This window comes from Sprattus sprattus (genome assembly GCF_963457725.1).
Source record: "Sprattus sprattus genome assembly, chromosome: 9".
Classification (NCBI taxonomy): Eukaryota; Metazoa; Chordata; class Actinopteri; order Clupeiformes; family Clupeidae; genus Sprattus; species Sprattus sprattus.
In genome coordinates, this window is record NC_137928.1 from 12,900,698 (window position 1) to 12,915,697 (window position 15,000).

At 48.6% G+C, this 15,000-nt stretch overlaps 1 protein-coding gene across 1 annotated transcript in view; it reads left to right on the top strand.

Moving 5' to 3' along the window:
- Positions 1–15,000, top strand: part of gucy1a2 (guanylate cyclase 1, soluble, alpha 2) — a gene marked incomplete at both ends in the record, with an annotated part of 49,823 nt that overhangs the window by 5,251 nt on the left and 29,572 nt on the right. Inside the window, 2 exons of the mRNA XM_080844656.1 lie at positions 734–855; positions 6,925–7,889. Of these exons, the coding sequence (XP_080700782.1) occupies positions 734–855; positions 6,925–7,889 (1,087 nt within the window). The remainder of the gene's footprint in view (positions 1–733; positions 856–6,924; positions 7,890–15,000) is intronic.

A 15,000-nucleotide genomic window follows, 5' to 3' on the forward strand; every position in this document is an offset into this window, starting at 1 on the left:
GTTTCTCTCTTTTCCCTGTTTTTCTCTCTCTTTTCCCTGTTTCTCTCTCTTTCCCTGTTTCTCTCTCTTTTCCCTGTTTCTCTCTTTTCCCTGTTTCTCTCTCTTTCCCTGTTTCTCTCTTTTCCCTGTTTCTCTCTTTTCCCTGTTTCTCTCTCTTTTCCCTGTTTCTCTCTTTTCCCTGTTTCTCTCTCTTTCCCTGTTTCTCTCTCTTTTCCCTGTTTCTCTCTCTTTTCCCTGTTTCTCTCTCTTTTCCCTGTTTCTCTCTTTTCCCTGTTTCTCTCTCTTTTCCCTGTTTCTCTCTCTTTTCCCTGTTTCTCTCTCTTTCCCTGTTTCTCTCTCTTTTCCTGTTTCTCTCTTTTCCCTGTTTTCTCTATTTGCACCCTTACTTTCCTAGGTTTCTATTTGCCTTTTCTATTTTCTCATGAGGTATCTCTCTCTCTGTCCATCGTTCTCTCTTTCTGTTTATCTCTCTCTCTCTCCATCTCTGATTCTCTATCTGTCTCTCTCTGATCATCTTGGAGTAGTGGGACGCAGTGATTTGTCATTCATATCCATTTTGAATGCGTCATCAATTATATTTCAAATGCGTGAGTGATTGTTAAAAAGACGCCTGTTTTCCTGCCATTGATTGCAATTGACTTTGGTTGGCTTGTTTGTGTGTGTGTGTGTGTGTGTGTGTGTGTGTGCGTGTGTGTGTGTGTGTGTGTGTTTTATGTGCATCCATGTTTCACAGGCGCAAAGAGGATGGGACAGAGGAGAAGAGAGTGTTTGATAAATGCCCCTATGTGGATAACGCTGGCTCCGAGGAAGAGGCAGACATCTCAGGAATTCTACAGTACATGTCGACACTGCTGGGTAATTCCCTCTTTCTCCATCAATCTGTGGCAAACCAGGGAGGAAAGCATGATAAGCCTCAATCTGATTTCAGATGTTTTCAAACACCCAGAGAGTGTGTGTGTGTGTGTGTGTGTGTGTGTGTGTGTGTGTGTGTGTGTGTGTGTGTGTGTGTGTGTGTGTGTGTGTGTGTGTCTGCACCTGTGACACTGATGAAGCACCTATACTTCATATTCTACACAGATGACGACCACCCCAGACTCTGCTGCAGAGTCCAACCCTACTCGCTCTCAGTCACAGGGAAACAAACAGCACTGATACGACCCAACCATGTCCCTCCATTCATAGTTCTCCAAAAGCCCACAGGCTGATCTGGCGGATCCGTGTCTGTATTCTGCAGTTGTGTAATCTGGGTGCTTGTGTCGCCCCTATCACGCCACCCTGTGCTGCGTTGCTGTATCTGCTGTGGCTGGTGTGTGTGTGTGTGTGTGTGTTTAGGGGAGGGCTTGGACAGATGCCTCGAGGGCTTGGCTCTTTTCTGCTGGCAGCGCAACCTTTGGGTTTGATGCATGGCGCTCCGGCCCTGAGCAATAATATTTAATTTCGCTCCGACAAGCCAAAAGCGTACTCTCACCGCCCCTCTGGAAAGCGCAGTGGAGGAGCAGAGTCGAAAAAAAACTAAAACTCAACCAGAAGGTCGAGATGTCTCGGGATGGTGCTGAAGAACACACAAACTCCCTTGGGACTGTCTAGATTGGATGTGGTGCAATCAGGAAGACAGTTCACCATGTCTGTGTGGGTGGTTATAAAAATGTGCATGCTTAATGCTCCCGTAAGCAATACGTGTCTGTAATCCTTAAGGATGCTGGATTTACATTGTACTAATGAATGGTGAAAGTACGTGCTCTTAGAAACGTCTCCGCGACTTACCTAATCTCTGTTATCAGCTACTCCAATGTCTGCATGAGCGGCTGTTGTCCGTAGATACTGATCAAGATCGATCACGCTCAAAGAAATAGCCATCCCTGCATTTCTGCAGAGTAAGCCGAATGTGGTGGAAGTTAGCCAGAAAAGCTAACACGGCTTGCACCAGCTTTAAGAGCTATACCACAAATATAAGGGTGTTGTGATTGTTTTAGCTATCCTATGCTGTAGCGCGTGCTTCTTTATTTCCATTTTGTTTTTTAGAATGAAACTGATGGTGGTTGAGTAACAGCAGTGTCCCTCCACCATCACAACAGCAACTACCCATGTGTCTGTGCAATTATGTTAGGTACCGCAGGACATGACTAGGGCACGACTGTCAGCCCCCAGTGTCATGCCCACCATCATTACACTGGTCTGGTGTAGGCACTGGTAACCGCCGTGGCCCTTTGTGTGTGTTTTAATGTGAGGGCCACAGAGGTTTGAATGCAATCAGCCCCAGGGCTCTGTCAACAGACATAATCTATTACGATGATACAATGATAATTGCAGCCCAGAGAAAAAGAGCTGTGCCTGGGTCAAATGAAAGCATGTTGATTATGTCTGTCTCTGTCTGATGGCGACATTATGAAATCGGGAGAGATTCATTAGGCTAACAGCTCTCGGAGACAATTTTTACGATCAGACAAATTGGCAGTGTCGAGTTATTTTCCTGAAGAATACATGCTTGAAATAACATTGACAATCAATATTTACAGCGGTGTCATTAGGAAAGGGTAACACACACTTACGCATCATGGATGTTTTGCACTGAAGGGGCCGAGACTAATGACTGCATCCTATTCAAGGTAATGCCAGATGTCTCAAATTACATTAGCTGTATGATGAGAGATCAGTCCAGGGCAACCCAGTGAGAGTTGGAAATGTCTTGCTTTGTTTGTATCAGATCGGGAGATGTGGATCTGTGGTCCCTAAGCCTTTTTATTCTTCACAGATGTGAAGTTTCTTTCCCTCAAATTTCCTCTAGAGATCTGTGTGTGTACGATGAGAATTTATAAGCTTTGAGCCACGCTTCCCCTACGCTTCAAGACACTACGGGCCCTATCTTGCACCCAGCGCAATTGACATTGTCACCGACGCATGTATAATTCCTATCTTGCACCCGGCGCACAGCGCGATTTTCCCTCCAGAGGCGCGCTTCGAAATGAACTTGCGTCGACATGGGCGGGGGCGGTACAGAGAAGGCGTTTCTCTGGCGCAAGTGGTATTTTGCAGTTTCAAAACAACGCCATGCGCCGTGCGCCATTGACCAAAAAAAAGCTGGTCTAATGTGAGGCGCAATGTCTAAAGTCTGTAACGCGTATTCAGAACGCTATTTTAAGGGCGCATGTGCTTGCCCGCACAGTATAGGACCTATAGGCTACACTTTACTTCTGTCGTCTTCACGAGAGATTTACACCAATTGTTTGGCAAGCCATATATAATTACAAGGAAAATAAAGTATTTACCACATGAGGAAATCATTGTGAAAACTAGGCATACATCTAGCGTACACAATTGACCCAAATGATTCAGGTTAATTGAAGCTGCGTGACATTTGATTTATTGTATGGCTTTGTTGCATTTATTTAATGCCAGTATTATTATAAATCTTGTAAACTCATCTTTGTGTATGTGGACTTTATTTATGTACCTTGGGTTTGGTCAGCTGGTGCACTGGCTTGGGTGCCGATTTCCATGCCCCCAAATCCCTGCAGGCTCTCAGGCGTGAGGGTAGACGTGGCGATGTCCTCTGCTGCCGTCAGATCCTGGGTCGAGGCAGATCCACCTCCCGTGAAGGCACGAGGACGTGTGTTACCTTCCAGCTTGGATGTCCCACGTCTCCGGACGTCATTATAGCGTTTTAGGCAACGTTTTCGGGTGCCCCGTTGCAGAAACAATCACGGCAATATCTTGACATGCTTGCTTGACTTTGCTTACTTTTGGAGGGTTTCTCGCATCCCCATATATATCTATCTCCCGGCTTTTTACAAAGCCATACAATAAATCAAATGTCACGCAGCTTCAATTAACCTGAATCATTTGGGTCAATGTGTAGGCTACGCTAGATGTATGCCTATTTTTAAAATATCTTGGATATGGATATCACAATGATTTCCTCAAGTGGTAAATACTTTATTTTCCTTGTAATTATATATGGCTTGGCAAAAAATTGGTGTAAATCTCACGTCGGTCTCTTCGGCTGTGAACTTTTCCGGTCTTCCACCAGGTAATTCCGCCATCAAAATAACAAGCCGCTATGGACTATGCGCTCCTCGCTCTTAAAGGGAATGTGAAATGACGCTCGGATTGGTTTATTGCATATTACGCCCAAACCACACCTATGGCTGAGTAACCTCCTTTGGACCAACCCTTTTGACACTTGCGCTGGACGCAAGTGTGTTTTTTCCGCCGTTAAAATAGCAACTGCGCCATAGAGCCGCCCACACAGCTACTTGCGCTTGGCGCCGTCCTACTTGCGTTTCTGATCGGCAAGATAGGGCCCTACGTGTCTATGTGTACATCAGTGTCAAAATTCTTATTGGAAAGTAGTTCCAAGTAGGTTAAACATAGTGTTTACTACATTGCACCCCTTGAGTTTCTAAAGTCCACTTCACACTTTATGCCACAAATATACCTCTGCCTCACTGTTTGCAAACTGACAGTATTCTCTGGTAGCCTGTTGTGATGTAGCCTGTAGAGTAGGTCTGATGGTTGCACTCGTGCAAAGCTTCTCTCACACCTTCTAGCAGTATCAGCTCTTGTCGTGTTTGCACGTTTGGGCTCTTGAAGGACAAGGTGAAGATGGTGATGATGAAGAAGATGATGATGATAATAATGGTGACCCTGATCATAGTGTTGATGATGATGATGATGATGATGATGATGATGATGATGAAGATGGTGATGCTGGTGATGATGATGATCATAGTGTTGATGATGATGATGATGACGAATAAGATGATGATGATAATAATGGTGATCCTGATCATAGTGTTGATGTTGATGATGATGATGATGAAGAAGAAGATAGTGATGATGATGAAGGTGATGATGATGATGATGATAGTGTTGATGTGGATCATGATGTGGAGGGTTCAGGTCAAATGATGATGATGATGATGAAGATAATGATGATGATGATGATGATGATGATGATGATGAAGGTGAAGATGGTGATGATGAAGAAGTTGATGATGATAATGGTGATCCTGATCATAGTGTTGATGTTGATGTTGATGATGATGATGATGATGATGAAGAAGAAGAAGAAGAAGATGGTGTTGCTGGTGATGATGATGAGGATAGTGATGTTGATGCGGATCATGATGTGGAGGGTTCAGGTCAAACTGAGTCCTCATTCCTCTCAGCACCTTTGTGTCACAGGGGTGAGCTTCTCCCCCATCCCTTTCCCCTGGTCTGCTGTGGAGCTGCGAGTGGGCGCTGACGTGTGTGTGTGTGAGTGGGCGGGTGTTGTGTGTGAGTGTGTGTGTGTGTGTGTGTGTGTGTGTGTGTGTGTGTGTGTGTGTGTGTGTGTGTGTGTGTGTGTGTGGGTGGGCGGGTGTTGTGTGCGGCGACACAGTGGGAGGGAGCACAGCGTGTTCTCTCTCCAGCCATGGTGGGGGTGCAGCTGTTGAGTGTCAGCGTGTTCTTCTTCTCTCGCGGCTCAGTTGTTCTTCACCCAACCATTCCCCATCTCTCTCCTATTCTCCCTCTTTCTCTCGCGCTCTCACTCCCCCCCCCCCCCCCCCCCATTCTCCCCTCCCCCATACTCGGCCACATACAGCATCGTGTTGAGTGTGTACACGAAACCCCCTTTTTGCAATCACGTTGCCATTGTAATGGGCATGGCATGTGTGGGTGAGGGAGTGAGAAGGGTCCGTGCGTGTGATTGCACGCTTGTTTACTGTTTTAGGTGGGTTACGAAAGGATGCAGTGGTCAGACTCCGTTTGGTTCATTTGTTTGTGCAACGTGATTCATGCAGACGAGGAATGAAGTGGGTATCCATGTGTGGGTTTCTCCTGGGTCCTGGGTGTATTTATTTGTTTGTGTGAGTGTGTGTGTGTGTCTGTGTGTGTGTGTGTGTTTGTGTGTGTCTGTGTGTGAGTGTGTGTGTGGGCGTGCATATATGTATTCTTACATCCATGCAAATGATGCAAGTTTATGTATGTGCATTTGATTTTCAGTCTATAAGTGTGTGTTTGTGTGTGTGTGTGCGCATGTGTGTCTGGGTGTGCGCATGTGTTATCGCATGTGTGTGTGTATGCTTCCGTGCACACGTGCGCTCACGTAAGTGTGTATTTATGTGTGTTTGAGCGGGCTCCACTCCATCAGGGGTGGTTGTGGAGGGCTATGAAACGCTCAGTGGCTGTGACTCCCCCAGTTGGTGGGGTTGCCAAGTCCAGCCTGCTGCTCAGTTGCGCGGCGAGCGTTTGTTCCTGCTTGTTATGTGTCGCAGGTCAGCAGTCAAACAGCACAAACATCTGCTCGCTCCTATTAAAGAAACAGAAATAACTCTCTCTTTCCCCTCTCCGGCAAATTGCTCTGCAACTGACCAACAGATGCTTGCATGAACATAGAAGAGTGTGTATGTGTGTGTGTGTGTGTGAGTGTGTGTGTGTGTGTGTGTGTGTGTGTGTGTGTGTGTGTGTGTGTGTGTGTGTGTGTGTGTGTGTGTGTGTGTGTGTGTGTGTCTGTATAACCATGCAAAGGTTTCAGAGGTTTCTTTAACTTCCAATAGGTTACTGTTAGTTAGTGTCATTGTTAGTGATTTGGGGGGTTCCATTTGTAGTTATGCCTAAGTTAACATCTACCTTATGTTTAGTCATGTGATTTAATTCAACAATGACTAAATTACTTCTAAAATACATATGTGATATTCAGTCTGTAAGTCTGCATTTGTATGTACTCTCTAATGGTGTCTGTCTGTGTACCTGGGCGTGTATTATTTATGTTTGTATGCACATGATAAATTATCTCTGCCTTACCTTTTGTGTCAGTGTGAGTGTGCATCTGCGTTCTTGTGTGGCCTGTTTGCATGTTTGTCTTGGTGTAAGCCTGAGGCGGAGGCAGTTGCTGTCCGTGGTGTTGGCACACAGTGAGTTATATTTCTGTCTCTATCACAGGTGTGGCTTTCCCAGAGCTGCGGGAGCGCTTCGGCGAGGAGTTCTTCGGCCTGTGCTTCGAGGAGAACGAGCGGGTTCTGCGGGCCGTCGGGGGGAACCTGCAGGACTTCTTCAACGGCTTCGACGCGCTGCTGGAGCACATCAGAACGTCGTGCGGGCGCCGCGCCTCCGCCGAGGCCCCCTCCTACCTATGCAAAGAGGTGCCCCCTCACCAGGATGGGGAGACAGGGGTCGGAGGAAAGGAGGAGCAGGAGGAGGAGGAGGAGGAGAGAGGAGGGACGCTGTTATTGCACTGTTTCAACCCAGCAGCAACCGTCGGCGTGGCCATGCCCGGGTTGATCCGCGCCGCCGCCCGACGCATCTACCACACGGAGGTGACGGTGGAGGAGGCTCCGCCGGCTTGGCTCGTCGACACAGACGACAACGACGAGGACTGTGACCATGAGGACTGTGACGGGGAGCATGCTGGAAGCGCTGGGAACGGTGGCAAAGGCGGAGGCGGAGGCGGAGGCTACTCCTCCACCTCGCCCGCCCCTTCCCCTTCCTCCTCTCCCTCTCCACCTTCCTCCACCGCCCCCAATTGCCTCTCCTTCCTGATTCGCCAGCATCGGCCTCCGCCCGCCGTCTCCTCCCCCCGCTCCTCCCCCAGCTCCTGCTCCCCCTCCAGGCCCCTGCCACTCAAGCTGTCCTGCTCGCCCCCAGACCTGCCAATCAGCCTCAGCACCTTCTGCAGGGCCTTCCCCTTCCACCTGGTGATGGGGCCTCGTATGGAGGTGCTCCAGCTGGGCGAGGGGCTCCGCAAGCAGGTCAAGTGCGAGCCCCACCGGACCGCCAATTTCCGCGACCACTTTGAGATCGTCTCCCCCAGGATCCCCTGCACCTTCCAGAGCATCCTGCTGCGGCTGGCCACCCCCTTCACCATCCGCACGCGCCCCGAGAGCGGGGGACTGGACGGCAGAGAGAAGGTGAGGGGGGTTTGGGGTGCGGGGCTCTCCTCCAATGGGGTCTTCTGCTGAGCGGGCGGGAGGGGGGGCATCTTTAGTAACGTCACCCCAGATCACAGCTGACTGGGGAACAGTCTCAGAATCTCATTTCCAAGAGAGGCTGTTCCAGAGTCAGCCACTGACTGAAGCCCCTAATGGTTTTGACCGGCAGCTCAGGGAGGTCCTTTGTAGTTTAATGTATGCATGATGGTGGTGTGTATGCCTACCCTTCAGGTGACAGATAATGCTGTGGTTAAAGCTGTCATGTGTGATGTATTGAGAGTGATCAATACCAGACGGATGTGCCTGCTTCTGTGGGCCTGCCAATAGGTCTGGTTTGCGGGCTCGTGTCCAATGTAGCACAGAGGTAACATATCAATGCTGTGAAAATACAATAATTAAATCAATTAATATATGAAATATTTAACACAAGATTCTGCAGTACACAAAATTCGTATTTTTTAGCTCAAAGCATTTTCAGTGTTCATGTCTTAACATGAAAGCGTATTTTGTCTGTGACGTGTGTTAAATGACATAGCTTGGTCTGGGTTTGGTGAGTCACGTACGGGCTCTGAGGCTAGTGACTCTGCTTCGCTTCAAGGTTGCTGCGTGCCAGAGAGAGTGAGCGCGTTATCGTCGGCTATGCAAACAATCTGATGTGGAGGCTCGTGAAGGAGTTTGACATTGATGCTATTTGAGTCATGCCGAGGTGTTCTTGCGATAAGAGGGCAGATGTAACACAGGTGACCTTTATCTGGAGATAAAATGATTGTGTTTTTGTATTGTTAATGTCTCCCCCCATTGTCCTATGGTTTCTTCCTCAGTTCTCTCTCAGTCTGGTGAGCTTAGCGCACATGCTAGCAGAAGGAGTTTGCAGCTCTTCTGTGTTGCATTAAGCATACACGGTGTGTGTGTGTTTGTGTGTGGCCTAATTGGACACGGTTGGCATAGCTAGAGGCTGTTGACAGACGAAACAAATACCCTGGCTTAGTTTACTAATCTGGCTAGATGATTATGAAATGCCTGGAAAGAGACGCAGCTTATGGTGGGATATCCCTCCGCCTTCGGTGCTGAAACGACAACCACACCTCTGTCCATCCTCCCACTCATCCATCCATCCATCCATCCATCCATCCATCCATCCATCCATCCATCCATCCATCCATCCTCCCATCCACCCATCCATCCATCCATCCACCCATCCATCCATCCATCCATCCATCCATCCATCCATCCTCCCATCCATCCTCCCATCCATCCATCCTCCCATCCACCGCTCCACCCATCCAACCATCCATCCATCCATCCATCCACCCATCCATCCATCCATCCATCCTCCCATCCACCCATCCTCCCATCTACCCATCCAAAATCCATAAATAGTTTAATACTCCAGGAGCTGCCATCTGGCAGATTTGCTGTGGTCTTGTGCCTCCTAAGAGCACCTGGCTGGGTCCCCATCTTGTTTGTCATATATTTTTTCAAAAGTATTCCGTTTCAGATGTGATTACCGGTGACCCTGTTCCACCTCATCAGCCTGACATTGAGGACCTTTGTGTTGCGTGTAATCTTCTCCTAGCAGTAGGCTGCGCCGGGGAAAAAACGGCAGAACGACCCTGATTCGTTTTTCCCTGCGTGCTCGCGTACTGGCAAGGCACAGGCGGCTGTATTTTTAGACAGGGACTGTTGAGCTGCGCTGGAGCGTTGAGCATCAGGAGAGGTGGGTGCTCGTGCGAGTGTGCCCTCTCTCTCTCTTTCTCTCTCTCTCTCACCCCGTGCAGCCGCAAAAACTCCTCCACACAGCCCCTTAATGGGCCTTGCCACCGAGAGGGAGAGGGAGAGGGAGAGGGAGAGAGAGAGAGAGAGAGAGAGAGTGTGAGAGAGAGAGTGTGAGAGAGAGAGAGTGAGAGAGAGAGAGAGAGAGAGAGAGAGAGAGAGAGAGAGAGGTGTGCTGTGGCTGCTTTTTCAAAATTGAGGTCGTCCCTCAGTGCGCAGACACACACACACACACACATACACACACACACACACACACACACACACACACACACACACACACACACACACACACACACACACACACTGTACACATAGACATCCATACAGACACACTTGTACAAACAAACGCTCTCACTCCCTGACACACACAGAGACACACATCCAGGTGGAACGCAGGTGTTTCCCAGCTTTACCCTAGTTTGGAGTACAATAAGAGGAACTGAAGCGCCACTATTTTTCATTCTGTCACTGCACAAGAACATGATTCCCCTGCCACTTTGTATTCCTCCAGCATTCACTCTTTCTCTATCTGTCTCTCACGCACTCTCTCTTTCTCTATCTCTCTCACTCACTCTTTCTTTTTTATCTCTCTCTCTCTTTCTCTCTCTCTCTCTCTCTCACTCTCACTCACTCTCTGTTTCTCTTTATATCTCTGTCTTTCTTTCTCTCCCTCTCTCTCTATCTCTTTCTCTCTCTCTCTCTCACACACACACACACACACACACACACACACACACACACACACAGTACTGTTCAGCTTTCTACCACAAGGATGACATTTACGGTCACTCTCACAGCGAGTGAGAGGCACAGAAAGTGAGCAAGAGGGATGACGAGAGTGAGCGAGTGAGAGATAGCGTGAAGGAGAGCTAGCGAGCGGGGGCAGTTTCTATGGCTACTGGTGCTGATGCGATGGGCGTTTGGGTTCTGGATGGCTGCTGGTGTAATAGCGGTGCAGGTGTGAGCACTCAGCTCAGCCCGCTCCTCTGCCTCGCTGTCCAGCGCCATCGTTTCAGAGGACCGCACTCTCTCCGCGCGAGACCGGCAGCGACCTATTTCCTCCAACGAGTTGTCATCGTCGCCGGGCCATTGGCTGAGAGCTGTCACATCCACTGCAAGTCAGTTGAGACAGTGACATCCTCAGGCCAGGTAGAGCCTGTCAGAGTTAACGCGAAAAAAGGAGAAAAGCGTGGAAAAAAAAAACACTTTCGAGAGAACAACCCCGGCAGTCTCTGTCAACCTGTATTCATGGACGTCGGAGACCACAGTTCACTACACAGCTGGAGGGGTGACGGGTGTGTTTGTCAGTGTGTGGGAGAGAAAATGTGTAGAGGGAGGTCTCTGTTTGTATTCATGCTGTGGTGAGAAATCGGTGTTTATTTGCGTGTGTTTTATAAGTCAGTGGTGAGCCATCACTGCTGTGGTTCAGTGGTAGGTCGGGCTTCTGGTCTTTTGGTAGAGACTACTGACTTCCAGGTATAATAATAATAATAATAATAATAATAATAATAATAATAAGGCATTTTAGTTGGAGCACACTCTTCATTCAAGGGAATCTCAGAGTGCCACCGAGCCAGTACAAGTATACATAGAGCAATGATGCCATTCTCCTTTGGCTATTTAGCTGGCACACATGGGTGTAGACAGTGTAAGAATAAGACCAATGCTATACTTCCAGATTAGCTCACCAACACATTTCATATGTTTTAAGCAACAGAACCTGCTATTTTGGAGCATTAAGCCACTTTAAGCCTTTTCCTTATAATGGTTATCTAAGATGCCTTATTGAGAAAACATCCATACTCGTAGGATCTCGGTTGTGTAATTGTTTATGACAAATTTGGTCGTCATTGATTGTTGTTTTCCCGTTTCACGTTTGAGAATGTCCCCCGTAGAAAGCAGACTCCAGGAAGTCTAATAAGGACGACTATGCACCCGTGGTGTGTCCGCAGCTATCTGTGTGTGTGTCCGCAACCGAGTAGAACTGGTAGCTGGTGGTGATGGACACGGAGCCCTCTATAATGTAACACAATTCAAGACTCCCAGATACACACACACACTTACGTTCATTCACATGTACACACACACACACACACACACACACACACACCCACACACACACACACACTGTGTCTGAATTGATGTCTGCTCAGAATGTATCTCCCCTAAATGCACACACATCCCCATGCCAGAGGTGATAAGACAGCTTTAATGGCTGATGATGGGCAGTGGGCTGCTTCTGATGAGGTGTGAGAAACTCTGGTGCAGATGTCAGCTGGCGTGACCTCACCATACACACACAAAGACACACAAACACTCACACACACACACACAAAGACACACAAACACACACACACACACACACACACCTCCCGATCCCTGCGCTCGTCTCCTGTCTGGTCAGCGGCACTGATAGCTGATGGATATCCCCCCCCCCTTTCCCTCTCTCCCCTCCCTTCCACTGATTTACGAGGCCGTCTCCGTTAAATCACTCCTCTCCCGAGACGGATGGCCCTGGAATGGCGCACAAAGCCATTCCGCTGACGCGTCCGCTCCGCTAAGACAAACCGTTCCCCGTCGATCCCGTGTGACGCATCCCTCACTGCCGCCACTACCGTGGCCACAGGCTCTCATTCAGCCACATCACAGACAGGCGTGGCACAGAAGACCCATTACAACCAGCGCCTGTGTGATTGCCCTCTGCCACGTTAAAAAAAAAAAGTGCAATTCTGCAGTGATTGATGACACACTGTTCTTTTGAGCGCGGTCAGAGTGTTTTAGGGGTGATGCTGGACATGTCAGTGCAATATGAGGAATGGTTTGTTTGTTTGTGTGTGTGTGTGTGTGTGTGTGTGTGTGTGTGTGTGTGTGTGTGTGTGTGTGTGTGTGTGTGTGTGTGTGTGTGTGTGTGTGTGTGTGTGTGTGTGTGTGTGTGTGTGTGTGTGTGTGTGTGTGTGTGTATGGGGTTATATGTGTGGGAGAAACAAGAGCGAGAGGGGACATGAGGTCTAGGCATGCTAAGTGACACCTCTCGCACTACCATTGTAGTTTTTTTTGGAGAATACAGCCATGGACCCCTGTACAGTAATATTGTAGATGAACACAGCATTGATGGTACTGTATACGTTGTGTTTTACATATGGAAGTGATTGTGAAGTGCGCTTCCTCTGAGAGTAAATCATAATGTGGTGTGCACTGTGAGTTCATTGAAGGGCCAGCTTGGACATGGAGTTGTTGCTGTGGTTCAGAGTGGAGTTATGTGTGATGGGGAGCCAGTGTTGGGAAAGCAGGAGGAGAAGCCAGTGTTGGGGAAGGAGGAGGAGAAGCCAGTGTTGGGGAAGGAGAAGGAGAAGGAGGTGTTGGGGAAGGAGGAGGAGAAGGAGTCAGTGTTGGGAAAGGAGGAGGAGAAGCCAGTGTTGGGGAAGGAGGAGGAGAAGGAGTCAGTGTTGGGGAAGGAGGAGGAGAAGTAGTCAGTGTTGGGGAAGGAGGAGAAGGAGTCAGTGTTGGGGAAGGAGGAGGAGGAGCCAGTGTTGGGGAAAGGGAGGCCCCTGCAGCGAGTTTCGCCTCTCTGGGATGGCATGAGAGAGGAAGGAGAAGAGAGGTGAGGAGAGGGAGGAGATGAGGGGGGGGGGGGAGGCTGACATTTTTCAGCAGAAAGGGCAGTGAGTGGAGGCGACAGGGCAGAGATGCGGGGGCTGTCTGTTTGAACCCCAGCCTGCCCCCCCTCGCTCTCCCTGGAGGGGCGTTTGAGTACCCCTACCACCCCCCCCCCCCCCCCCTCTCCCCAACACAAACACCACCCCCAACCCAGAGGCCTGAGTCATGCAGGCAGGCAGGCAGGGGGAGAGGAGGTTGGAGGGGGTTTCTCCAAGCTCTCACAGGGTAAAGGTGAAATGGCAGCGCCTCTGTCTCTGCATACTCACTGCACAGAATCTCTCCTCTGGGCTTTACACTGTTCTTGTTCATGCATAATGAACTGCACCTTTCTCTGCTTTTGCATCCTCCAACCTATGGTTTATTTAGTGGAAGATCAAGTATGTAAGTATGTGTGAGTGAGTATGGAATAAAAATAACAAGAATTAGCATGTAGCGTATGTGCTAACAGACAGTTAAACAGTGTGGTTAAAAGAAGTAATATGTTTGTACTTTGCAATACGTTTGTTGCATAATATAAACTAGCTGATGGACAAATGACCGTAAATATGCACAAAAACATGTAAAACTATTCACACACATTCACACACACACACACACACACACACATTCAGTCAGTCAGAAGAGCCCATACCCAGTATGCAGCACCGGCACTTTACAGGTTAAACCCTTTTCCCTTTCTCTGGCTCGCTTTTACACACAAACACAGCTATACAGCTGTACATCACACAAACACAGCTGTACACCACACAAACACAGCTGTACACCACACAAACACAGCTATACACCACACAAACACAGCTGTACACCACACAAGCACAGCTATACACCACACAAACACAGCTATACACCACACAAACACAGCTGTACACCACACAAGCACAGCTATACACCACACAAACACAGCTGTACACCACACAAGCACAGCTATACACCACACAAACACAGCTATACACCACTAAAACACAGCTATACACTACACAAACACATAGCTATACACCACACAAACACAGCTGTACACCACACAAACATAGCTATACACCACACAAACATAGCTGTACACCACACAAACACAGCTGTACACCAAACAAACACAGCTATACACCACGCAAACACAGCTAGACACCACACAAACACAGCTATACACCACACAAACAGAGCTATACACCACACAAACACAGCTATACACCACTAAAACACAGCTATACACCACACAAACACAGCTATGCACCACACAAACACAGCTATGTACCACACAAACACAGCTATGCACCACACAAACACAGCTATACACCACACAAACACAGCTAGACACCACTAAAACACAGCTATACACCACACAAACACACCTGTACACCACACAAACACAGCTTTACACCACACAGGTGGATGCCTAGTGCTCCTCAGCCTCACTGAAACCTGTGTGGACACTCAGGCACACACACACACACACACACACAAGCACACGCACAGACATGCGCACACACGCACCCACGCACCCACGCACCCACACACACACACACACACAATGTCTCCTTCTCAGCTGTCAAATCCTAGCTCATAACTTATGGAGGAGTGCGTTGACCCATGATACAAGCTTTCTTACACTCTCTCACACACACACACACACACACACACACACACACACACACACACAAGC